This window comes from Bos indicus, chromosome 28 (assembly GCF_029378745.1).
Source record: "Bos indicus isolate NIAB-ARS_2022 breed Sahiwal x Tharparkar chromosome 28, NIAB-ARS_B.indTharparkar_mat_pri_1.0, whole genome shotgun sequence".
In the NCBI taxonomy this organism is placed as follows: domain Eukaryota; kingdom Metazoa; phylum Chordata; class Mammalia; order Artiodactyla; family Bovidae; genus Bos; species Bos indicus.
Window position 1 is genome coordinate 224,033 of NC_091787.1, and position 27,118 is coordinate 251,150.

Here is a 27,118-nt window from a genome sequence, read left to right on the forward strand (position 1 = left end):
TATCCATAGATGTGAGTGGGGTATTAAAGTCTCCCACTATTATTGTGTTATTCTAATTTCTCCTTTCACACTTGTTAGCATTTGTCTTACAAATTGCAGCACTCCCATGTTGGGTGCATATATATTTATAATTGTTATATCTTCTTCTTGGATTGATCCTTTGATCATTATGTAGTGACCTTCTTTGTCTCTTTTCACAGCCTTTGTTTTAAAGTCTATTTTATCTGATATGAGTATTGCTACTCCTGCTTTCTTTTGGTCCCTATTTGCATGGAAAATCTTTTTCCAGCCCTTCACTTTCGGTCTGTATGTATCCCCTGTTTTGAGGTGGGTCTCTTGTAGACAACATATGTAGGGGTCTTGTTTTTGTATCCATTCAGCCAGTCTTTGTTTTTTGGTTGGGGCATTCAACCCATTTACGTTTAAGGTAATTACTGATAAGTATGATCCCGTTGCCATTTACTTTATTGTTTTGGGTTCGATTTATACACCATTTTTGTGTTTCCTGTCTAGAGAATATCCTTTAGTATTTGTTGGAGAGCTGGTTTGATGGTGCTGAATTCTCTCATCTTTTGCTTGTCTGAAAAGCTTTTGATTTCTCCTTCATATTTGAATGAGATCCTTGCTGGGTACAATAATCTGGGCCGCAGGTTATTTTCTTTCATCACTTTAAGTATGTCTTGCCATTCCCTCCTGGCTTGAAGAGTTTCTATTGAAAGATCAGCTGTTATCCTTATGGGAATTCCCTTGTGTGTTATTTGTTGTTTTTCCCTTGCTGCTTTTAATATTTGTTCTTTGTGTTTCATCTTTGCTAATTTGATTAATATGTGTCTTGGGGTGTTTTGCCTTGGGTTTATCCTGTTTGGGACTCTCTGGGTTTCTTGGACTTGGGTGGTTATTTCCTTCTCCATTTTAGGGAAGTTTTCAACTATTATCTCTTCAAGTATTTTCTCATGGTCTTTCTTTTTGTCTTCTTCTTCTGGAACCCCTATGATTTGAATATTGTAGCGTTTAATATTGTCCTGGAGGTCTCTGAGATTGTCCTCATTTCTTTTAATTCATTTTTCTTTTATCCTCTCTGATTCATTTATTTCTACCATTCTATCTTCTAATTCCCTAATCCTATCTTCTGCCTCTGTTATTCTACTATTTGTTGCCTCCAGAGTGTTTTTAATTTCATTTATTGCATTATTCATTATATATTGACTCTCTTTTATTTCTTCTAGGTCCTTGTTAAACCTTTCTTGCATCTTCTCAACGTTGTCTCCAGGCTATTTATCTGTGATTCCATTTTGATTTCAAGATTTTGGATCAATTTCACTATCATTATTCGGAATTCTTTATCAGGTAGATTCCCTATCTCTTCCTCTTTTGTTTGGTTTGGTGGGCATTTATCCTGTTCCTTTATCTGCTGGGTATTCCTCTGTCTCTTCATCTTGTTTAAATTGCTGAGTTTGGGGTGTCCTTTCTGTATTCTGGCAGTTTGTGGAGTTCTCTTTATTGTGGCGTTTCCTCGCTCTGTGTGAGTTTGTACAGGTGGCTTGTCAAGGTTTCTTGGTTAGGGAAGCTTGTGGCGGTGTTCTGGTGGGTGGAGCTGTGTTTCTTCTCTCCGGAGTGCAGTGAAATGTCTAGTAATGAGTTATGGGATGTCTATGGTTTTGGGGTGACTTTGGGCTGCCTGTATCTTGGAGCTCAGGGCTGTGTTCCCTGTTGCTGGAGAATTTGCTTGGTATGTCTTGCCCTGGAACTTGTTGGCCCTTGTGTGGTACTTGGTTTCAGTGCTGGTATAGAGGCATTTGATGAGCTCCTGTCAATTAATGTTCCTTGGAGTTAGGAGCTCCCTGGAGTCAGGGTTTGGACTTAAGTCTCCTGCTTCCAGTTATCAGTCTTATTTTTACCGTAGTTTCAGAGTTTCTCCTTCTATACAGCACCATTGATAAAACATCTAGGTTAAAGATGAAAACTTTCTCCACAGTGAGTGACACCCAGAGAGGTTCACAGCGTTACGTGGAGAAGAGAAGAGGGAGGAAGGAGACAGAGGTGGCCAGGAGGATAAAGGGGGGGAATGAAAAGGAGAGAGACAGATCCAGCCAGTAATCAGTTCCCTAAGTGTTCTCCACCATCTGGAACACACAGAAATTCACAGAGTTGGGTAGAGTAGAGAGGGGTTAGGGAGGAGACACAGGCGACCTGGTGGAGAAAAAGGAGAGTCCAAAGGGAGAGAGAGCAGTTAAGCCAGTAATCCCGCTCTCTAGTGAAAAATGGGTACTGAAGATTGGGTTCTTAAAGGTACAAAATTGGTAACAAATACATAAAAGAAAAAATTAAAAATCTAGTGTAGAGTTTGGAATTTCAAAAATACGATGTTAAAGAAAAGAAGAGGGGGAGGAGCCAAGATGGCAGAGGAGTAGGACGGGTAGAACACTTTCTCCCCCACGAATTCATCAAAAGAGCATTTAAACGTCGAGTAAATTCCACAAAACAACTTCTGAATGCCGGCAGAGGACATCAGGCACCCAGAAAAGCAACCCAACTCTTTGAAAGGAGGTAGGAAAAAATATAAAAGACAAACAAAGAGACAAAAGAGGGAGGGACGGAGTTCCGTCCCAGGAAGGGAGTCTTAAAAAGAGAGAAGTTTCCAAACACCAGGAAACCTTCTCACTCCCGAATCTGTGCCGAGCTTTGGAAGCACAGAGGGCAACATAACAGGGAGAAAAAATAAACAATTAAAACTCGCAGATTGCGAGCCCTATGGTAACTCCCCCAGTGGAGAAGCAGCGCAGATGCCTGCACACGCCATTAGCAAGCGGGGGCTGGGCAGGGAGGTGCGGCGCGGGATGCATCGCTTAGAGTAAGAATCTGGCCTGAATACCCTGAGCACTATCTGAGCGAAATAATTTGGGCTAGCAAACCAGACTGTGGGATATCTACCACGCGAAAAGCCAGCCCCAACCTAAGACACCGCCAGTCCCACGCACGGAACAAAGGACTGAACATAGATAGTAGGCTGCAGACCTTCCCCCTCCGGTGACAGGCAGCCAGAGCCGGAAGGGGGCAATCGCAGCCCCAGAGAGACATTATCTATAAAACTGTAAGCAGGCTTCTTTGCTAACTAAAACTTCTTGGGGGTCTGGACAGTCAACATCCACCTGAGAAGGTGTGCCAGTTTTACACCCAGATAACCGAGTGGTGGGGAGGCTATAAGTCGCAGCATTGGCGTTCGCCAAACACCTCATCACCTGAGCTGCTCGGACCTGGGAAGAGCACAAAATGCAGGCCCAACTGAGTCTGCGCCTCTGAGGACTACCCGAGTGCCTGAACCTGAGCGGCTTGGACCTGGGAGGTACATGCAGCCCAGGGCCGGCCTCGGATTGTTCTCGGCGGAACAACCTAGAGCCCGAGCAGTGTGGGCAGGGAAGCTACACGCACTGTGAGCGGGGGCAGACCCAGTGTGGCTGAGGCACTGCGAGCGCACGCCAGTGTTATTTGTTTGCAGCATCCCTCCCTCCCTCCCCACAGCGCGACTGAACAAGTGAGCCTAAAAAAAAAAAAAAAAAAGTTTCCCCCACCATCCCCTTTGTGTCAGGGCGGAAGCCAGACACTGAAGAGACCAGCAAACAGAAGAAGTTATAACAGAGGGAAACGCCCTGGAAGCTACGGGCAATAGATTAAAACCCCGTGGTTACTACGGACTACATAGGAAGGGGCCTATAGATCTTGAGAAATATAAGTCAGACCAAGGAACTAGCCAAAAATGAACTGAACCCACAATACAACAAAACCAGAGAAAGTCCTAGATATATTTTTACTATTTTTACGATCATTCTTTCTTTCTTTCTTTCTTTTTTTAATTAAAAAAAATTTTTTTAAGTCCTCTATTGGTCCTTTAATTTTCACTTTTATAACCTATTACTTTGCAAAAAAAAAAAAAGATCCTATTTTTTTCTTCTTCAGCAAACTTCATATATATATATTTTATAATTTTTGACCTTTTTTTTTTCTTCTTTTCTTTAACATTGTATTTTTGAAATTCCAAACTCTACTCTAGATTTTTAATTTTTGCTTTTTGGTATTAGTTATCAATTTTGTACCTGTATTTTCTTTATAATTTTTGCGACCTTGTTTGTTTTTCTTTGTTCGTTTTTTCTCTCTTTCTTTTCCTTCTTCTTTTCTTTAACATCGTATTTTTGATATCCAAACTCTACTCTAGATTTTTAATTTTTGCTTTTATGTATTTGTTACCAATTTTGTACCTTTAAGAACCCAATCTTCAGGACCCATTTTTCACTAGGGAGCGAGATTACTGGCTTGACTGCTCTCTCTCCCTTTGGACTCTCCTTTTTCTCCACCAGGTTGCCTGTGTCTCCTCCCTAACCCCTCTCTACTCTACCCAACTCTGTGAGTTTATGTGTGTTCCAGATGGTGGAGAACACTTAGGGAACTGATTACTGGCTGGATCTGTCTCCCTCCTTTTCATTACCCCCTTTTATCCCTCTGGCCACCTCTGTCTCCTTCCTCCTTCTTCTCTTCTCTGTATAACTCCGTGAACATCTCTTAGTGGTCCAGTTGTGGAGTGCACATAAGGAAGTGACTACTGGCTACCCCACTCTCTCCACTATTGATTCCACCTCATCTCATTTGGGTCACCTCTAACTCCCTCCTCCCTCTTATCTTCTCCATGAAACGCTGTGAACCTCTCTGAGTGACCCTCACAGTAGAGAAACTTTTCATCTTTAACCTAGATGTTTTATCAATGGTGCTGTATAGAAGGAGAAGTTTTGAAACTACTGTAAAAATAAGACCGAAAACTGGAAGCAGGAGGCTTAAGTCCAAACACTGACTCCAGGGAACTCCTGACTCCAAGGAACATTAACTGACAGGAGCTCATCAAACGCCTCCATACTGACACTGAAACCAAGTACCACACAAGGGCCAACAAGTTCCGGGGCAAGACATACCAAGCAAATTCTCCAGCAACAAAGGAGCACAGCTCTGAGCTTCAAGATACAAGCTGCCCAAAGTCACCCCAAAACCATAGACATCTCATAACTCATTGCTGGACATTTCATTGCACTCCAGAGAGAAGAAATACAGCTCCACCCACAAGAACACCGACACAAGCTTCCCTAACCAGGAAACCTTGACAAGTCACCTGTACAAACCCATACACAGCAAGGAAAAGCCACAATAAAGAGAACTCCACAAACTGCCAGAATACAGAAAGGACACCCCAAACTCAGCAATTTAAACAAGATGAAGAGACAGAGGAATACCCAGCAGATAAAGGAACAGGATAAATGCCCACCAAACCAAACAAAAGAGGAAGAGATAGGGAATCTACCTGATAAAGAATTCCGAATAATGATAGTGAAATTGATCCAAAATCTTGAATTTAAAATGGACTCACAGATAAATAGCCTGGAGACAAGGATTGAGAAGATGCAAGAAAGGTTTAACAAGGACCTAGAAGAAATAAAAGAGTCAATATATAATGAATAATGCAATAAATGAAATTAAAAACACTCTGGAGGCAACAAATAGTAGAATAACAGAGGCAGAAGATAGGATTAGGGAATTAGAAGATAGAATGGTAGAAATAAATGAATCAGAGAGGATAAAAGAAAAACAAATTAAAAGAAATGAGGACAATCTCAGAGACCTCCAGGACAATATTAAATGCTACAACATTTGAATCATAGGGGTTCCAGAAGAAGAAGACAAAAAGAAAGACCATGAGAAAATACTTGAAGAGATAATAGTTGAAAACTTCCCTAAAATGGGGAAGGAAATAATCACCCAAATCCAAGAAACCCAGAGAGTCCCAAACAGGATAAACCCAAGGCAAAACACCCCAAGACACATATTAATCAAATTAGCAAAGATGAAACACAAAGAACAAATATTAAAAGCAGCAAGGGAAAAACAACAAATAACACACAAGGGAATTCCCATAAGGATAACAGCTGATCTTTCAATAGAAACTCTTCAAGCCAGGAGGGAATGGCAAGACATACTTAAAATGATGAAAGAAAATAACCTACAGCCCAGATTATTGTACCCAGCAAGGGTTTCATTCAAGTATGAAGGAGAAATCAAAAACTTTTCAGACAAACAAAAGCTGAGAGAATTCAGCACCACCAAACCAGCTCTCCAACAAATACTAAAGGATATTCTCTAGACAGGAAACACAAAAACAGTATAAGTTCGAACCCAAAACAATAAAGTAAATGGCAACGGGATCATACTTATCAGTAATTACCTTAAACGTAAATGGGTTGAATGCCCCAACCAAAAAACAAAGACTGGCTGAATGGATACAAAAACAAGACCCCTACATATGTTGTCTACAAGAGACCAACCTCAAAACAGGGGACACATACAGACCGAAAGTGAAGGGCTGGAAAAAGATTTTCCATGCAAATAGGGACCCAAAGAAAGCAGGAGTAGCAATACTCATATCAGATAAAATAGACTTTAAAACAAAGGCTGTGAAAAGAGACAAAGAAGGTCACTACATAATGATCAAAGGATCAATCCAAGAAGAAGATATAACAGTTATAAATATATATGCACCCAACACTGGAGCGCCGCAGTATGTAAGACAAATGCTAACAAGTATGAAAGGAGAAATTAACAATAACACAATAATAGTGGGAGACTTTAATACCCCACTCACACCTATGGATAGATCAACTAAACAGAAAATTGACAAGGAAACACAAACTTTAAATGACACAATAGACCAGTTAGACCTAATTGATATCTATAGGACATTTCATCCCAAAACAATGAATTTCACCTTTTTCTCAAGCGCACATGGAACCTTCTCCAGGATAGATCACATCCTGGGCCATAAATCTAGCCTTGGTAAATTCAAAAAAATAGAAATCATTCCAAGCATCTTTTCTGACCGCAATGCAGTAAGATTAGATGTCAATTACAGGAGAAAAACGATTAAAAACTCCAACATATGGAGGCTGAACAACACGCTGTTGAATAACCCACAAATCACAGAAGAAATCAAAAAAGAAATCAAAATTTGCATAGAAACGAATGAAAATGAAAACACAACAACCCAAAACCTATGGGACACGGTAAAAGCAGTCCTAAGGGGAAAGTTCATAGCAATACAGGCACACCTCAAGAAACAAGAAAAAAGTCAAATAAATAACCTAACTCTACACCTAAAGCAACTAGAAAAGGAAGAAATGAAGAACCCCAGGGTTAGTAGAAGGAAAGAAATCATAAAAATTAGAGCAGAAATAAATGCAAAAGAAACAAAAGAGACCATAGCAAAAATCATCAAAACCAAAAGCTGGTTCTTTGAAAGGATATATAAAATTGACAAACCATTAGCCAGACTCATCAAGAAACAAAGGGAGAAAAATCAAATCAATAAAATTAGAAATGAAAATGGAGAGATCACAACAGACAACACAGAAATACAAAGGATCATAAGAGACTACTATCAACAATTATATGCCAAAAAATGGACAACGTGGAAGAAATGGACAAATTCTTAGAAAAGTACAACTTTGCAAAACTCAACCAGGAAGAAATAGAAAATCTTAACAGACCCATCACAAGCACGGAAATTGAAACTGTAATCAAAAATCTTCCAGCAAACAAAAGCCCGGGTCCAGATGGCTTCACAGTTGAATTCTACCAAAAATTTAGAGAAGAGCTAACACCTATCCTGCTCAAACTCTTCCAGAAAATTGCAGAGGAAGGTAAACTTCCAAACTCATTCTATGAGGCCACCATCACCCTAATACCAAAACCTGACAAAGATCCCACAAAAAAAGAAAACTACAGGCCAATATCACTGATGAACATAGATGCAAAAATCCTTAACAAAATTCTAGCAATCAGAATCCAACAACACATTAAAAAGATCATACACCATGACCAAGTGGGCTTTATCCCAGGGATGCAAGGATTCTTCAATATCCGCAAGTCAATCAATGTTATACACCACTTTAACAAATTGAAAAATAAAAACCATATGATTATCTCAATAGATGCAGAGAAAGCCTTTGACAAAATTCAACACCCATTTATGATAAAAACTCTCCAGAAAGCAGGAATAAAAGGAACATACCTCAACATAATAAAAGCTATATATGACAAACCCACAGCAACATTATCCTCAATGGTGAAAAAATTGAAATCATTTCCTCTAAAGTCAGGCACAAGACAAGGGTGCCCACTTTCACCATTACTATTCAACATAATTTTGGAAGTTTTGGCCACAGCAATCAGAGCAGAAAAAGAAATAAAAGGAATCCAAATTGGAAAAGAAGAAGTAAAACTCTCACTATTTGCAGATGACATGATCCTCTACATAGAAAACCCTAAAGACTCCACCAGAAAATTACTAGAACTAATCAATGACTATAGTAAAGTGCAGGATATAAAATCAACACACAGAAATCCCTTGCATTCCTATACACTAATAATGAGAAAACAGAAAGAGAAATTAAGGAAACAATTCCATTCACCATTGCAACAGAAAGAATAAAATACTTAGGAATATATCTACCTAAAGAAACTAAAGACCTATATATAGAAAACTACAAAACACTGGTGAAAGAAATCAAAGAGGACACTAATAGATGGAGAAATATACCATGTTCATGGATTGGAAGAATCAATATAGTGAAAATGAGTATACTACCCAAAGCAATTTATAGATTCAATGCAATCCCTATCAAGCTACCAACAGAATTCTTCACAGAGCTAGAACAAATAATTTCACAATTTGTATGGAAATACAAAAAAAACTCGAAGAGTCAAAGCTATCTTGAGAAAGAAGAATGGAACTGGAGGAATCAACCTACCTGACTTCAGGCTTTACTACAAAGCCACAGTCATCAAGACAGTATGGTACTGGCACAAAGACAGAAATATAGATCAATGGAACAAAATAGAAAGCCCAGAGATAAATCCACGCACATATGGACACCTTATCCTCGACAAAGGAGGCAAGAATATACAATGGATTAAAAACAATCTCTTTAACAAGTGGTGCTGGGAAAACTGGTCAACCACTTGTAAAAGAATGAAACTAGAACACTTTCTAACACCATACACAAAAATAAACTCAAAATGGATTAAAGATCTAAACATAAGACCAGAAACTATAAAACTCCTAGAGGAGAACATAGGCAAAACACTCTCTGACATACATCACAGCAGAATCCTCTATGACCCACCTCCCAGAATAGCGGAAATAAAAGCAAAAATAAACAAATGGGACCTAATTAAACTTAAAAGCTTCTGCACATCAAAGGAAACTATCAGCAAGGTGAAAAGACAGCTTTCAGAATGGGAGAAAATAATAGCAAATGAAGCAACTGACAAACAACTAATCTCAAAAATATACAAGCAACTCCTACAGCTCAACTCCAGAAAAATAAATGACCCAATCAAAAAATGGGCCAAAGAACTAAATAGACATTTCTCCAAAGAAGACATACAGATGGCTAACAAACACATGAAAAGATGCTCAACATCACTCATTATCAGAGAAATGCAAATCAAAACCAATATGAGGTACCATTTCACACCAGTCAGAATGGCTGTGATCCAAAAGTCTACAAATAAATGTTGGAGAGGGTGTGGAGAAAAGGGAACCCTCTTACACTGTTGGTGGGAATGCAAACTAGTACAGCCACTATGGAGAACAGTGTGGAGATTCCTTAAAAAACTGGAAATAGAACTGCCTTATGATCCAGCAATCCCACTGCTGGGCATACACACTGAGGAAACCAGAAGAGAAAGAGACACGTGTACCCCAATGTTCATTGCAGCACTGTTTATAATAGCCAGGACATGGAAGCAACATTGATGTCCATCAGCAGATGAATGGCTAAGAAAGCTCTGGTACATATACACAATGGAGTATTACTCAGCCATTAAAAAGAATTCATTTGAATCAGTTCTAATGAAGTGGATGAAACTGGAGCCTATTATACAGAGTGAAGTAAGCCAGAAGAAAAAACACCAATACAGTATACTAACGCATATATATTGAATTTAGAAAGATGGTAACAATAACCCTGTGTACGAGATAGCAAAAGAGACACTGATGTATGGAACAATCTTATGGACTCTGTGGGAGAGGGAGAGGGTGGGAAGATTTGGGAGAATGGCATTGAAACATGTAGAATATCATGTATGAAACGAGAAACCAGTCCAGGTTCAATGCACGATACTGGATGCTTGGGGCTAGTGCACGGGGACGACCCAGAGGGATGGTATGGGGAGGGAGGAGGGAGGAGGGTTCAGGATGGGGAGCACATGTATACCTGTGGCAGATTCATTTTGATATTTGGCAAAACTAATACAATTATGTAATGTTTAAAAATAAAATAAAATTAAAAAAATTAAAAATAAATAAAGAAAAGGAGAAGGAAAAGAAAGAGAGAAAAAACGAACAGACAAAAACAAACAAGGTCGCAAAAATTATAAAGAAAATACAGGTACAAAATTGATAACAAATACCAAAAAGCATAAATTAAAAATCTAGAGTAGAGTTTGGAATTTCAGATATACAATGTTATTTAAAAGAAGAAGAGAAAGAAACAGAGGAAAAGGAAAAGAAAAAAGTGTCACAGAAATTATTAAAAAAAAAAAACTATAGGTACAAAATTGATAACAAATACCAATTTGTATCTTGAATCTCAGGGCTATGTTCCTGTGTTGCTGGAGAATTTGCATGGTATGCTTTCTCTTAGTTTCTCAATGAAACTAAGCCATTCACATGGGCCAAACCAAGATCGGCGGGGAATGGTGGAGAGATCTGACAGAATGTGGTCCACTGGAGAAGGGAATGGCAAACCTCTTCAGTACTGTTGCCTTGAGAACCCCATAAACAGTATGAAAAGGCAAAATGATAGGATACTGAAAGAGGAACTCCCCCGGTCAGTAGGTGCCCAATATGCTACAGGAGATCAGTGGAGAAATAACTCCAGAAAGAATGAAGGGATGGAGCCAAAGCAAAAAGAATACCCAGCTGTGGATGTGACTGGTGAGAGAAGCAAGGTCCAATGCTGTAAATAGCAATATTGCATAGGAAACTGGAATGTGAGGTTCATGAATCAAGGCAAATTGAAAGTGGTCCAACAAGAGATGGCAAGACTGGATGTCGACATTCTAGGACTCAGCGAACTAAAATGGACTGGAAAGGGTGAATTTAACTCAGATGACCATTATATCTACTACTGCGGGCAGGAATCCCTCAGAAGAAATGGAGTAGCCATCATAGTCAACAAAAAAGTCCAAAATGCAGTACTTGGATGCAATCTCAAAAACTACAGAATGATTTCTGCCCATTTCCAAGGCAAACCATTCAATATCAAGGTAATCCAAGTCTATGCCCCAACCAGTAACACTGAAGAAGCTGAAGTTGAACGGTTCTATGAAGACCTACAAGACCTTTTAGAACTAACACCCAAAAAGATGTCCTTTTCATTATAGGGGACTGGAATGCAAAAGTAGGAAGTCAAGAAACACCTGGAGTAATAGTCAAACTTCGCCTTGGAAAAAGCAATGAAGCAGGGCAAAGACTAATAGAGTTTTGCCAAGAAAATGCACTGGTATTAGCAAACACCCTCTTCCAACAACACAAGAGAAGACTCTACACATGGACATCACCAGATGGTCAACACCAAAATCAGATTGATTATATTCTTTGCAGCCAAAGATGTAGAAGCTCTATACAGTCAACAAAAACAAGACCGGGAGCTGACTGTGGCTCAGATCATGAACTCCTTATTGCCAAATTCAAACTTAAGTTGAAGAAAGTAGGGAAAACCACTAGACCATACAGGTATGACCTAAATCAAGTCCCTTATGATTATACAGTGGAGGTGAGAAATAGATTTAAGGGCCTAGATCTGATAGATGGAGTGCCTGATGAACTATGGACTGAGGTTTGTGACATTGTACAGGAGACAGGGATCAAGACCATCCCCATGGGAAAGAAATGCAAAAAAGGGAAATGGGTGTTTGGGGAGGCCTTACAAATAGCTGTGAAAAGAAGAGAAGTGAAAAGCAAAGGAGAAAAGGAAAGATATAAGCATCTGAATGCAGAGTTTCAAAGAATAGCAAGAAGAGATAAGACAGCCTTCCTCAGCGTCCAATGCAAAGAAATAGAGGAAAACAACAGAATGGGAAAGACTAGAGACCTCTTCAAGAAAATTAGAGATACCAAGGGAAAATTTCATGCAAAGATGGGCTCGATAAAGGACAGAAATGGAATGGACCTAACAGAAGCAGAAGATATTAAGAAGAGGTGGCAAGAATACATAGAAGAACTGTACAAAAAAAGATAGCAGATAATCACGATGGTGTGATCACTCACCTAGAGCAAGAAATCCTCGAATGTGACGTCAATTTGGCCTTAGGAACCATCGCTATAAACAAAGCTAGTGGAGGTGATGGAATTCCAGATGAGCTATTTCAAATCCTGAAAGATGATGCTGTGAAAGTGCTGCACTCAGTATGCCAGCAAATTTGGAAAACTCAGCAGTGGCCACAGGACTGGAAAAGGTCAGTGTTCAGTGAAATCCCAAAGAAACGCAATGCCAAAGAATGCTCAAACTACCACACAATTGCAGTCATCTCACATGCTAGTAAAATAATGCTCAAAATTCTCCAAGCCAGGCTTCACCAATACGTGAAACGTGAACTTCGAGATGTTCAAACTGGTTTTAGAAAAGGCAGAGGAACCAGAGACCAAATTGCCAACATCCACTGGATCATCAAAAAAGCAAGAGAGTTCCAGAAAAACATCTATTTCTGCTTTATTGACTCTGCCAAAGCCTTTGACTGTGTGGATCACAATAAACTGTGGAAAATTCTGAAAGAGATGGGAATACCAGACCACCTGACCTGCCTCTTGAGATCTGTATGCAGGTCAGGAAACAACAGTTAGAACTGGACATGGAACAGCAGACTGGTTCCAAATAGGAAAAGGAGTACGTCAAGGCTGTATACTGTCACCCTGCTTATTTAACTTATATGCAGAGTACATCATGAGAAACGCTGGACTGGAAGAAGCACAAGCTGGAATCAAGATTGCCGGGAGAAATCTCAATAACCTCAGATATGCAGATGACAACACCCTTATGGCAGAAAGTGAAGAGGAACTCAAAAGCCTCTTGATGAAAGTGAAAGTGGAGAGTGAAAAAGTTGGCTTAAAGCTCAACATTCAGAAAATGAAGATCATGGCATCTGGTCCCATAGCTTCATGGGAAATAGATGGGGAAACAGTGGAAACAGTGTCAAGCTTTATTTTTGGGGCCTCCAAAATCTCTGCATATGGTGACTACAGCCATGAAATGAAAAGACACTTACTCCTTGGAAGGAAAGTTATGACCAACCTAGATAGCATATTCAAAAGCAGAGACATTATGTTGCCAACAAAGGTCGGTCTAGTCAAGGCTATGGTTTTTCCTGTGGTCATGTATGGATGTGAGAGTTGGACTGTGAAGAAGGCTGAGTGCCGAAGAATTGATGGTTTTGAACTGTGGTGTTGGAAAGGACTCTTGAGAGTCCCTTGGACCACAAGGAGATCCAACCAGTCCATTCTGAAGGAGATCAGCCCTGGGATTTCTTTGGAAGAAATGATGCTAAAGCTAAAACTCCAGTACTTGGCCACCTCATGCTAAGTGTTGACTTATTGGAAAAGACTCTGATGCTGGGAGGGATTGGGGGCAGGAGGAGAAGGTGACGACAGAGGATGAGATGGCTGGATGGCATCACTGACTCAATGGACGTGAGTCTGAATGAACTCCAGGAGTTGGTGATGGACAGGGAGGCCTGGCATGCTGCGATTCATCTGGTCACAAAGAGTTGGATATGACTGAGCTACTGAACTGAACTGAACTGAACTGGTGTCTTTCTCTGGAACTTTTGGCCCTTGTGTGGTGCTTGGTTTGAGTGTAGGTATGGAGGCATTTGATGAGCTCCTATTGATTAATGTTCCCTGGAGTCAGGAGTTCTCTGGTGGTCTCAGGATTTGGACTTAAGCCCCCTTCCTCTGGTTTTCAGTCTTATTCTTACAATAGCCTCAAGACTTCTCCATCTCTGTAACAAGTGGTTCCAAAAGTCTCTCCACTGTTAGGGTCAGGATTTCCAAACTTTTGGGGTCCCAACTTAAAATGATGGGTGAAGTTGCTGAAGTCATGCTCCTTCTCCTTCCCAGCACTCGACACCTTGCCATTCAGGGGGACACACTCTGTGGGTCGGTGGGAGTTTCTCCTCCTCCTCCTCTCTCTTGTCCATTCCCAGTAGCTGGTGGGGTATCCACTGATGGGACTGGAGAAGCAGTGGCAGGAAAGAGGGCAGCAGCTGCAGCAGCCACCTCTGGCCGAGTTGCAGTGCCTCCCGCTTTGCCCGCCAGCCCCCAGACTAGACTTTTAAATGTAGCTGAGATTAACCTCAACAGTAAATGGTTAAAAGTAAAGGAAGAATATTGAGTGGGTAAGTACTAATGAAAAGAAAGATAGTGTTTGTATTAATGTCAGAAGAAAAAATTAACAGAAAAAATTATGTCAATGACATTTCTTTGCACTAGGAAACTATAAAAATTCTATGGAAATAGAAGTTTGTATATTCTATGGAAATAGAGGTTTATAAATATAATGAGATCTCATGGACAGCTACAGCTCACTTGAACCAGAGTCTCTGTTAAATTCAATTTAAGCACACAGTTATTACTTTTTAAAATAGTATATGTTGTATTATAAATTAATTTTCTTCAAATCCTCATTACTTTGACCGCCTCATCTGATGACAATTCAGTTAAGTGTCTACTGCAATAAGCACATATTTTAAACAAATTGAAATTTAAAATTATACAATACAGCAACTAGTAACGTTCGGAGGGTCCTTTAGATTTCAAGCAACACACAAGATGTTTTTCATTCTCTTTTCAAACCGTTTATTCTATAATAAACCAAACTTCAAAACTTGGTTCTGGGGCTTCCCTGACAGTTCAGTAGACTTTGCCTTCCAGTGCAGAAAGTGTGGGTTCAATCCCTGGATTAGGGAGTTAAGATCCCACATGACCAATACCCAAACATAAAACAGAAGCAATATTGTAACAAATTCAATAAAGACTTAAAAAATGGTCCATATCAATAAATAAATAAATAAAAATTTATTTCTGATTATCTGGGCCTTTGGCTTCCTCAAATTTTGTTTCAACATAAAGAACATGATTTACAGTCTCAGTATTGAACAAAATTGGGCTTTCAGTTAGTACTCAAACTCCTCAGAGTATAAGCAATTATTAGCTGCGGCATATTAGCTGGCAAGACTTGGCCAGATCTTTGGGGAACTGTCTCAACCTTAAAAAAGATGACAGGTATCATGTGGGAAACGAGATGCCAGTCCAGGTTCGATGCATGATGCTGGATGCTTGGGACTGGTGCACTGGGACGGCCCAGGGGGATGGTATGGGGAGGGAGGAGGGAGGAGGGTTTGGGATGGGGAACACATGTATACCTGTGGCGGATTCACTTTGATATTTGGCAAAACTAATACAATTATGTAAAGTTTAAAAATAAAATAAAATTGGAGAAAAAAGAAAAAAAAAAAAAAAAAGATGACAGGGAGGTTGGGGGTTATTATCTCCCAGTTCATTTTAGTTCAGTCTCTCAGTCATGTCCGACTCTTTGTGACCCCATGAATCACAGCATGCCAGGCCTCCCTGTCCATCACCAACTCCCAGAGTTCACTCAACTCATGTAATCTCCCAGGTCACCTAATTTAAACACCTTTGGAAATCAAACAGAAGGCTTATATGTACATTCCATTCCAAGAACCACAGAGGAGATACAACATTTGTGTAGGAAAAAAAAAAAAAAACAAAAAACAACTATTCAATATAAATGCTAGAGATGATTTCACTTTATTTTATTTTCAAAAATCAGAAGAGCATTTCCTATTTCTATAAGGACAGCAGGAAAGTCCTAGAACCAGGATTCATGTGAGCTGATTATATGTTAAAATTCATTAATCTTAGCAATGCAGTTAAGATTCTGACTGCATTCAGAACATTGCCACCATTTACTCAGAGATAAAAGAATTTATCTAGTGATATAATCATCTGGTAAAATTTCAATCAAGCTATAGTAAATAATAATATCTTTCAAATACAAAAAAATAAATTTTGCATATATCATTTAAATTAAATTTTATCTATAAAAATCCTGATTCCATATGTTCATTCCCCTTGTCATATGCCTCAGAAGATGCCAAAGTTAAGCAGACTTCTTTTGGTATGAGTTTGAGAAATTCATGAGAAAATGATAGCATTTGTGTCACATAGGGGCTATATAAGAGAAAAGTAAAAAAAAAAAAAAAAAAAAGACGTTATGCTTCAGACAGAAGAGAAAAAAAAAATAAAGAAAAAAAGGGTTACAGTTAAAATAAGTTAAGGGAATGTACTAGTATAGAGATTCATCACTCTTCTGCCTACTTTGCTACTCTGCACAATATGTATATACTGACTAATTGAAATAGCAGAAGGCTATAGTATAGAAAAACTTAATATCAGCAGAGGATCTGGAATGTAAAGGTAGAGCAAATTCAATAAGGAAGAATTAGAACAGGATGAACAGAGAGCAAATAGAATTAGTTTAGCCAATAATTGGTACAGGTGTTAAGAGAAAACTTTGAAGCTGTCAGGAAAAATTTAACTTATTCATGACTTTTTGTCATGTGAGACAACTTGGTTATGAAAGAAATAAGAACAACAACAAAAAAATGTCCCTAGAATCATAATTTGTACCTGACAACCAAATTAGCAACATCCGGATAGTGAAAAAAAATTAAAATGAACCTAAAAACAGTCTTTAATATTTATCAGTATTTATGCAAATTGTTAACTGTTTGGCTTCCATTATTTGCAAGAGAGATAAAAAATGATCATTTATCAGGATTAATGGTTCAATAAATGTGAAATATTTAAAACTGCTTCCAGGAAATATTAGGTATTATTATCGTTACTTATCTTTTATGTCTGTGAAGGACCTGCAATAACAATCAATTTGATATGAGTTGTAATAACTTCATTTTTAGCTGTTAATCTTTCAGCACACTTTTGTTTATTTTTTTATCATGGTGTATGGGATACTCAATCTATACATAATGATATGAAGAGAAACAAAGTGAAAGAGAAAATAATCAGTGCCCATTTCATAGTATGTACCTGCTAATTCTACCTGCACTACCATGAAATATTTATATTTACACTAGAAATGCTCATATTAAAAAGGAAAAATTTGTTGTCATATATAATGAATTTGTGTTAGCAGCAATGTTAGCCCTTGTAGTTTATGATAGGAAATGTTCTCTTTAAATCACTTAGATATGAAAATGAAGATCTTGTATATATAAAATGAGTAACTCAAATATTAACAAAGGAAACTGGAAATAACATGGGAGTTTTGGAAATGTAAGTTATAATTTAAATAACATGAGTATGAAGTCCCTGATATTAAGTTGGAGGCTGTCAAGGAGAAACATTTAAGAGGGAAAAAAGGGAACCAGTTAAGTTTTCTAATTATTTTCCCATTTTGTTACTTTGATACTTTGGACTAAAAATATGCTTATAAATTATAGAAGCATAATGGAAAATTAATTGGAAATGAAAGCATCTACAACCTAAACTAAAGCTATTTAAGGAAGTACTTTTACATATTTTTCTGATTATAGAAATACTAATAATATATGTGATACTTTGAAAAATATTTTTGGGGATATATTATTTGTGAAGAAATCATTGTAACCTAAAAGGTAACAAAGCAGAAAGATTATAATTAGTCTAATTGCAAAATATTCTATTATAGAAATTATTGAAACCTGATCTGTATCAAGGGAGTGTTTGATTCATTTCCTTATTACTGTTATTAGTCTTTTAGGCAACCTTTGTTTCTTAATTTTACATATAATTACTATTACTTTTAATAATTTAAATTAAAAAGAAATGCCACAGCCACTTTTGGTTCACCTGATACAGTATTTTCTTTATTATTCTCCACAATGTTTGTAAATATATCAGTCTATTTCCCAGAATCAAGACTTTTTCTTGTTCAGTCTTAAGTGTGTCCAACTTTTTGTTGCTACATGGACTACCTGTAGCATGCCAGGCTTCCCTGTCCTTCATTGTCTCCTGGAGTTTGCTCAGATTCATGTCCATTGAGTCGATGATGCCATCCAACCATCTCATCCTCTGTCATTACCATTTCCCTCTGCCCTCAATCTTCCCCAGCATCAGGGTCTTTTTCAGAGAGTCAGGTCTTCACATCAGTTGGCCAAAATATTGGAACTTCAGCTTCAGCATCAGTCATTCCAATGAATGTTCAGGATTGATTTCCTTTAGGATTGATTGACTTGTTTGTCATCCTTGCTGTTTGGACTCTCAAGAGTCTTCTCCAACATCACAGTTTGAAAGCCTCCATTCTTCCTCACTCAGCCTTCTCTATGCTCCAACTCTCACATCCATACATGACTACTGGAAAAACTGAAGCTTTGACTATGTGGACCTATGTTGGCAAAGTGATATCTCTTATGCTGTCTAGGTTTGCTATAGCTTTTATTCAGTGAGTCAAATGAGTCACTTGCCCTGTGTGCCAGCAACACATTGATAAATATAATAATAATTTAGTGCAATATTTTTAAAAAAATAATGTTCCACAAGAAAATTACAAATATTTTAAATAAAGACAGGGTTCTATCTTGAAATTGCACAACTTACCTTACTCCCTTCACTTTAAGTCTGGTTGTGTGAATCTCCTAAGCAAACAAGCTGCTTCAGGAAAACAAATGTATCTTTCCTAAGCTCACTTTTCATCCCATACATAAGATGACTGTGCATGTTTGTTTATACTTGAGCAAATGTACTTATTAATACTATTCTCTTTCACTCTAGAAAATAATTGGATCTGGTGTATTATATGGCAAGCTAATCATATGGGGTTTAGAATTAACTATTTAAAAGTATAGTGTTGGAAGCTGATTTACCAAATGAATGTATTTCTCCAACACTCACTCTGATTGACACCATGCTTAGTCAATATTTCTCATGCTAACCTGTTATATATATATATATATATATATATATATATTTATATATATATATATATTTTTTTTTTTTAAGGCAAACTCACTGAGTCTTCACTGCATTAGACCATAAAATATACCAGTAACATCACTGAATTTATTCCCTTGGGACTTTCCCAGAACATGAAAATCAAACATGTGTGCTTCCTAGTATTCTTATTTTGTTACATAGCTATTTGGATGGGAAACTTGCTCATAATGATTTCTATCACATGCAGTCAACTAAATAATCAACCCATGTATTTCTTCCTTAATTACCTTGCTCTATCAGACCTGTGTTATACCTCAACAGTGACACCCAAGTTAGTCACTGACTTGCTGGCAGAAAGTAGCACAATTTCATACATAGACTGCATGGCACAACTTTCTGCCACGCATTTCTTTGGGGGGATTGAAGTCTGTATCCTCACCATGACAGCCTCTGACTGCTTTGTGGCCATCTGCAGGCCCCTGCACTGCACCGTCATCATGAGCAGGCACAGACGCTGTGCCATGGTCAGTGCTTGTTGTGCTGGGGCATTTCTGCACTCCTTTCCCAAGGGTCTCCTCACCATTAACTTACCTTTCTGTGGCTCCGATGAAATAGATCACTATTTCTGTGACGTGTATCCTTTGCTGAAACTGGTCAACAAGGACACCTATGGAGTTGGGATCCTAGTGGTGGCCAATGCAGGCATGATGGGGTTGGTGATCTTTGTGGTAGTGATGCTTTCCTACATTTTGATATTATATACCATCAAGCCTTACCCTACAGAAAGCTGGTACAAAGCTCTTTCCACCTGTAGTTCCCACATCACAGTTGTGGGTTTTTTTTAATTTTTAATTTATTTATTTTTTTTTTACTTTACAATATTGTATTGGTTTTGCCATACATCAACATGCATCCACCATGGGCTTTGCACCTACTTTCTTTATTTACATTAGACCGGCCACAACGTTTCCAGAAGAAAAGGTGTTTGCTCTCTTCTACATCATCATTCCTCCCATGTTCAACCCTCTGATTTACACTCTCAGAAATGCAGAGATGAAGAATGCCTTAAGGAAGGTGTGGTGCTAGAAACTATTTTTGACTGCAAGGCAAATCAAATGAAATCACTTTGCTTTCTCATTACACATCTTATTCAAGTAATATTTGCTTACTTTAGTTTAATAAACAATGGACTTTGCTCTAGAAAAATTAAGCATAAACACTAGCATCAGTTGAAATCCTTTCTTCTATCAATCTATGTTTCTTATTAACATCTTCCCCTAGTAATAAGAGTCATCAATTCCTTGTTGAAGTTACATTTTGCTTTGATTTTTTTTTCTCTTTCCATAAGTCACTAAATGGAGGTTACCATTCTAATCTCCCCATACTTTAATTCCATGGAAAGAATCTCTAAATGTACATAAGCTACAGTCATGTTGATCATCCCAGAGAGAAAGTCCATAGAACCTTGCTGTACTCCCTGCATTCTCATAAAAAAAGGAGTATCAGAAATTTAAAGTCTTATTTTCTACTCAGCTGAGGACTTCCCATATTCATTGCAACTATTTGAAAAGCAAAAATTAGGTAGGAACTGAACACCAAAAATACGATTTATGTGAAAATCACTATATAAAAATTGGAACTTGTTTTTAAAGTGATTTTAATGAAATCATCTTAAAAATGACAAAATTAAAAATTATATAAGCTTTTACCATGACAATATCTTCATATATACTGAAAAATTAGTTTGGAAATAAAAAGGGGAACTATATGATTTATTGCTAAAATTGAGATAATTTGAGTGTAAAAAGAGGAGTTCTGCTAATAATTATGTTGAAATAAAATGGGATTGTATCAAACAAGTAGGATGTCTGCCCACTTTTCAATGTCTGAGAAGTATGGATACTCTATACTTCTGAAAAAGTTATTGGCAGGAACATTGCAGAATCTGCATGTAATCTTAGATGAAGTCAATAGGATTGTAAAAATAAATGTAAATGCTGGTACTGAATCTATTCAATCTAGTGTATGCTTTTGTTTTTCCATTGCCATTGCATTGCCATGTCGTCCTCCAGGGGATCTTCCCCACCCAGGGATCCAACCCAGGCCTCCTGCAACTCCTTCATTGCAGGCACATTCTTTATTAGAGCCATCTGGCAAGCCCAAAGCAAAGGGTACACATTTTCAATTTCCATATAATTTCTATACACTTTGATATCCCTAGATATATATACAAATAAGTATCTCTTTTCAAATAATTGAATTTTATTTTTTTTTACTTAATTCTTTAATAAATAAGATTCATTCGACATCATGAAAATAACTTGAAGGGGAGGAATAATGTATTATATGGCACATGTATAGCGGCTTCCAAGGTGGAGCTAGTGGTAAAGACCCCACCTGCCAATTCAGGAAAGGGAGGAAATGTGGGCTTGCTGCAGTCCATGGGGTTCCAAAGAGTCAGACATGACTGAGCAACTGAACTGAACTGTCATTATGTTCATTATTGTCATACATGTCATTATTGAGGATTAAATCTTTGATCTTCACCTTTATGTTGTCTTCCTCTGATACACCTAAGCACAGCAGCAGAATATACATTCCCATCACTGACTCTGATCTATATTTTGTCAAATATTTTTTTAGGATTATTCTACACTTGAATTTAAATAGTAAGTGAAAGTCTTTTACTTTGAGAAAAATCATCTATTTTGAGGAACTAAGGGATTTATATTTTCTTTTTTGTAGCAAAGTCACTTGTGGTTTATTTATTCTTTGATCATATATACTTAATGTCAAACCCAGTTAAAATAGCAGGAGTTCATGTGTGTGTATATACATACACATATAAAAAACATATATTTTCCCCAGTACTTACAATGTCACGTTGGAAGCAGATCACACAATGACTTGCTTTTCAGAGGGACATGCCATGTAGACTATAAGACTGGACTTTACACTATGTTCTACTTAGATCTATATATTCTTTTCACTTAAGTAAAATAATAGTGGTGTACAGATACACACAAAAAAATCTGTAGATATTTGATTTAAAAAAAAATCTAGAGTTGTAGGACATGAGGCTAGGTATATAGTTCTGAAAGGAGTTTGCAGTATGTGATTGTTCCTAATTTCCTATAACTGTCTTTTTGTTGTTGTTTAGTCACTGAGTCATGTCCAGCTGTTTTGCATCCCCATGGGCTATAGCCAACCAGACTCCTCTCTCCACAGGATTTCCCAAAAAAAAAAAAAAAAAAAAAAAACTGGAGTGGGTAGCAATTTCCTTCTCCAGGGGATCTTCCTAGCCCAAGGATGGAACCTGTGTCTCATGCATTAGCAGGCCGATTCTTTAACTGTCTTTGGCCTTTTAACATATTATTACCTTTTACACCTTGAGGCCGAGTATTTTGAGGGCTATGTCTCCCCCAGGTTTAGCCTTCAATACTAGCAGTATCACTCTTTCTCCAGACTTTTCAATGTGTTTTTACTCTGTAAAATGTTTTCTTTTTTCTTTTTTTTCTTTTAACAGAGGGGATTATTAGTGAAAAGTGAAATCAAGGAAAACACTTTGAGAGGAAAATAAAAAAGGAAACACTGAAGGCAAGCTGTTGTTGAAGGCTTGGCTTTTACACATTCTGACTGTTTTTCCCATTAGCATGAGAGAATTAGCAACAGAAGGAGTGATGAGAAGACAGTTACCGGCATCAAAGACGAATGACCTTCAAGTCATTAACCTTCCTTCCCAGAATCTTTTATTGCACCAAACTCTTCTTATGGAATTTTTCATCTCCATGTTTTTAAGTGTGTAGATAAGCAGGTTGAACATGGGGACAATAATTGTGTAGAAGAGTGCGAACACCTTATCTTCTGGTAGTGTTGAGACAGGTCTAATGTAAACAAAGAAGACAGGTGGGGAAAAGAGGATCATGACTGTGATGTGGAAACTATAGGTGGAAAGTGCTTTATGGCAGCTTTCTGCAGAATATGTGTGCACATTATACAAAATCAAAATGTAGGAGGCCATCAAAACCACAAAGAGCACCAGTCCCATCAAGTCAGAATTGGCAATGACAAAAAAGCCAATTTTGTGTGTATCAGGGCAGGCTAGTTTCATCAAAGGATATGCATCACAGAAATAGTGATATATTTCACTGGGGCCACAGAAAGGTAAAACAATTGCAAGAAGAAAGAGACCAAGAGAATGAAGAAGTCCCCTGTACATGATGTTATGAGAATTGAGTGACGTCTTTGCCTGTTCATGATGATGGCTTAGTGGAGAGGTTTGCAGATGGCCACATAGTGGTCATACGCCATCCCTGTGAGGATGAAGACCTCAGTCCCCCCAAAGAAGTGTGTGGTGAAAAGCTGTGTCATGTAGTTTTTATAAGAAACAACCTTTTTCTCCATCAGTAAGTCAGTCGTGAGTTTGGGTGTCACAGTGGAGGTGTAGAAGAGATCTGAGGGTTAAGAAGATAGTTAAGGAAGAAGTACATAGGATGGGTGATTAGCTGACTGCATGTAATAGAAATCATGATCAAAGTCCCCAACCAAATAGCCAGGTAACAGAGTAAGAAAAATAAAAAGCAGAGAATCTGGAATTTCTTGTCCATACAAAGTCCCAAGAGAATAAATTTAGTAACATTACTTCAATCTTCCCTGATTTGATGATGTTCAAGAAAATTATCTGAAATGACAAAGGTAATGAAATGAATCAATGATGAGAAAATGGAAACCTAATATTTACTTAAAATGGTACCAATGCCTTTTAAAGACATGTTGAGACCCACTCAAATCACTTTCATTTAATGGAACTTTTTTGAATATCTGTACTAATATTCTTCTAAGAGCTAAGAATACAATGGCAAATTAGAGAAAGTTCCAATTTTTATATAATTTAAATTATTTTGTGAGGAAACAAGAAATTACATTTGTCAAGAATGAAAGAAGAGACAATCTTAATAGTGTTAAGTAGGGTGACATATAATGTGCCAATTTAGGATGTAAAATAGAGGTAACTACAGAATTTGCTTGATTAAATGGTTTCAAATGAAATCACAAAATTGGTGTAGGATGTGTGGGTGGGTTTTACAGTGCTTGGCACATAGTCAATGCTAAATAAATATAAACTAAATTTAAAAAGCAAAATTGAAAGCAAACAATGTGCTATAGTTTTGAAGGAATAATAAAAGAAATAAGCAATCACCCATTAGTCAGGTAGTTCATGATAAAACTGAGGAACAAATAATTTCTATAAGTGGACTCATAATCCTTTTTGATTTATAAGAGGAAATAATTCCATCATGTGAAATACTCAATGAAACTTTTATATTTCTTAAACTTTATTTGTAACATCTATAGGTTAATGTATCTACAACTCTGCTTTTTCTATTTGCCTGCATTTCTCTTGCAAGATTATTTCCTCTTTCAAGATAAATTTACTTTCAGAAGCTATTTGACTTACATCTTATAGTTGCCTAAGTTGGAAATATAGAGAAATGGGCTCCTTTAATTCAAAAATAATTTCCCCCAAACACAATACAATAAACAAAATGTAGCACTTCTTCCCTTAATTTCTTAGAGAATTCACCCACACAATCTGCAAGACTATATAAAAGAATGTTTTCAATTCTCTAAAATAGAAACACTTATACCTACATTCAGCTAATCATCTGGTAAATACACTATACGAATAGACAAACTACCTAGTTTTTCCTCTCTCATTCTGTTGTTTAGTTCTTCATTCTCTACGATCCCAGGCTCCCACTCATAAAATAAGAGATAAGATAGTGTCTGAAGATCTCCCAAGATTCCAATACTGTGTGACTTCTGATTCTCCATTAATCTGGGGAAGATATCTGTCTCCCTCTCTCCTGCTTGCCTTTCTCTGCTTGATACATGGAGACTATAAAAAATAAAAAATACAGTATCAGCAAGTGGTTATTTCATTACAGTTCCTGTGCCTCAGTTTACTGTAAAACTGAGGTAAAGATAATATCTCTTTATATGCTATTTTATTAAATAAAAATTACTGAATATGAAATTTCTTAAAGCATATATGGAAAGTACTATACATTGAATAATTTTTGGCCATCCTCTAAGTTACTAAGGGCTTCCCTGGTGGCTCTGATGGTAAAAATCTGCTTGCAATGAGGGAGACTAGGGTTCAGTCCCTGGGTTGGGAAGATCTCCTGGAGAAGGGAATGGCTACCCACTTCAATAAATAAGTTTGCCTGGAGAATTCCATGGACAGAGAAGCCTGGTGGGCTATAGTCCATGGAGTGACAAAGAGTCAGACACAACTGAGGTAATAACACATAGTTACTAAATACAAGATCAAGGCCCCAGAGAAAATGCAAGTATACCAGCTCAGAAATTGCGTATTATACTATTCTTCTCTGAACAATATAAGAAATATTATTAATATTAATATCAGAAATTTGGAGATAGATCTGAGTTCAGCACACAGCTCTGATACTCAAATGCAGGAGTCTTCACCTCCTTTAACACTTTGTCCTTCTTCCTTAAAATAAGCATGCAGTGCTTAATTTACAGGACTATTGTGGAATGTAAATAAGCTTACATATACAGAACTTGATGCTCAAAAACATGCTAGTTTCACCTCCTTCCTCTTGAAACCCCCATAGTGTTATAAATTTAAGCAGTCCTTTAACTATTCAAGTAGGACTAGATTCTAGCAATTAAGGTTATAAATTCTGGACCTACATAGAATGAGATACCAGCTCCAAAATCCTCTTGGAGCATAATCACAGACAAAATATGTAACCTCAACTTCTTCATCTATAAAATGAGCAATACTGTAATTAACTCCGAGATCTGCTATAAAGATGTGATGAGTTCACTCATGTAACAGCTTAGAACACAAAGAGTTGGACATGACTGAGCAATTTTCACTGGGACAGAAAGTGAAAGTGAAAGTGGCTCAGTTGTGTCCCACACTTTGTGACCTCATGGACTATACAGCCCATGGAATTCTCCAGGCCAGAATACTGGAGTGGATAGCCGTTCCCTTCTCCAGGGCATTTTCCCAACCCAGGAATTGAACCCAGGTCTCCTGCATTTCTGGTGCATTCTTTACCAGCCCTGCCACTGGGGAAGCCCTTCGGACAGACACTGGTATATGTTAAGAAAAAACATTTAGTAAACATTCATTGTCATTGACATTATATTTGTCATATCAATGGGTATATTGTATTATTCTTACTATACATTTTGAGCTTACTTAAAATATGTAATATTGTAACATGGGATAAAGATAGATAGATAAGACATAGCATACTTTTCCTGCTGTAAACAATCTGTTCTTTCTTACCTGAAGGCTGTAGTTTACAGAGAAACATTCTATCATTAAGCAAATCTTTCTCTCTGGTCTGGATTGAGCTGACTTCCCCACATTTCTGAAGATAAATGTTCTGCTTATTTCAGTCAGCTAATACTTTTGTTTTCTTTATTTTCAACTAATTAACCCTAACCAAATTAGACAAATGTTTGTATTTCCCTTTGATAATTTTTATTCATTTCAAAAAACACATTATCTAAACATAGGAAAAATAAGTCTACCACTTAAATACTATCCATTCAAGTAGGTTGTTTGAAAATTTCATCATTCATGTTTGCTTCTGCATAATTTTAGAAGCATACTGGTGTTTTGATTTGATTAGATTTTTCTTTGTAATATTCAGTTCCTTCACGGCAGTACTGTCCACTTATCTTTTGGGCCACTCCATTCTTCTTCATATTCAACTTTTTCCCATCATGGAATCCAAAGGACTAACTGTATGATCAAATTTATGAAATATTAAAAAGATAAGTAAATCTGGTAATATTTTTATAGCTGCTGAGAGATATAGCACTGATAACTTTAACAGCTCATGTGCAAATCACAGTTCATGATAGTTGAAGCCAGAACGTTTTCACTAATAGTAAAAGTAGCATTTTAAAGATTCTGGCATTTTTCAAAGTTTTGTTAGAATGCTTAGATCATAAATACAATCA

General features: G+C 37.4%; 1 protein-coding gene and 1 pseudogene across 1 annotated transcript; one reads left to right on the forward strand and one right to left on the reverse strand.

Annotated features, from left to right (window-relative positions):
* Positions 1-19,260: 19,260 nt before the first annotated feature.
* LOC139180439 (olfactory receptor 4P4-like) lies at positions 19,261-20,194 on the forward strand. Its single transcript, XM_070782340.1, has 2 exons — positions 19,261-19,949; positions 20,032-20,194. The coding sequence occupies exons 1-2, from the start codon at positions 19,261-19,263 to the stop codon at positions 20,192-20,194; spliced, it is 852 nt and encodes a 283-aa protein (XP_070638441.1).
* A 2,632-nt stretch (positions 20,195-22,826) lies between these two features.
* On the reverse strand, positions 22,827-26,463 carry LOC139180319 (olfactory receptor 4P4-like; annotated as a pseudogene).
* Positions 26,464-27,118: the final 655 nt, after the last annotated feature.

What these genes read in the sequence shown, in the direction of transcription:
- LOC139180439 (XM_070782340.1), top strand. Translation starts at nt 19,261, where the DNA reads ATGAAAATCAAACATGTGTGCTTCCTAGTATTCTTATTTTGTTACATA. An exon ending in ATCACAGTTGTGGGTTTTTT is followed by an intron (nt 19,950 to 20,031) that starts TTAATTTTTAAT and finishes ATCCACCATGGG; the next exon opens with CTTTGCACCTACTTTCTTTA.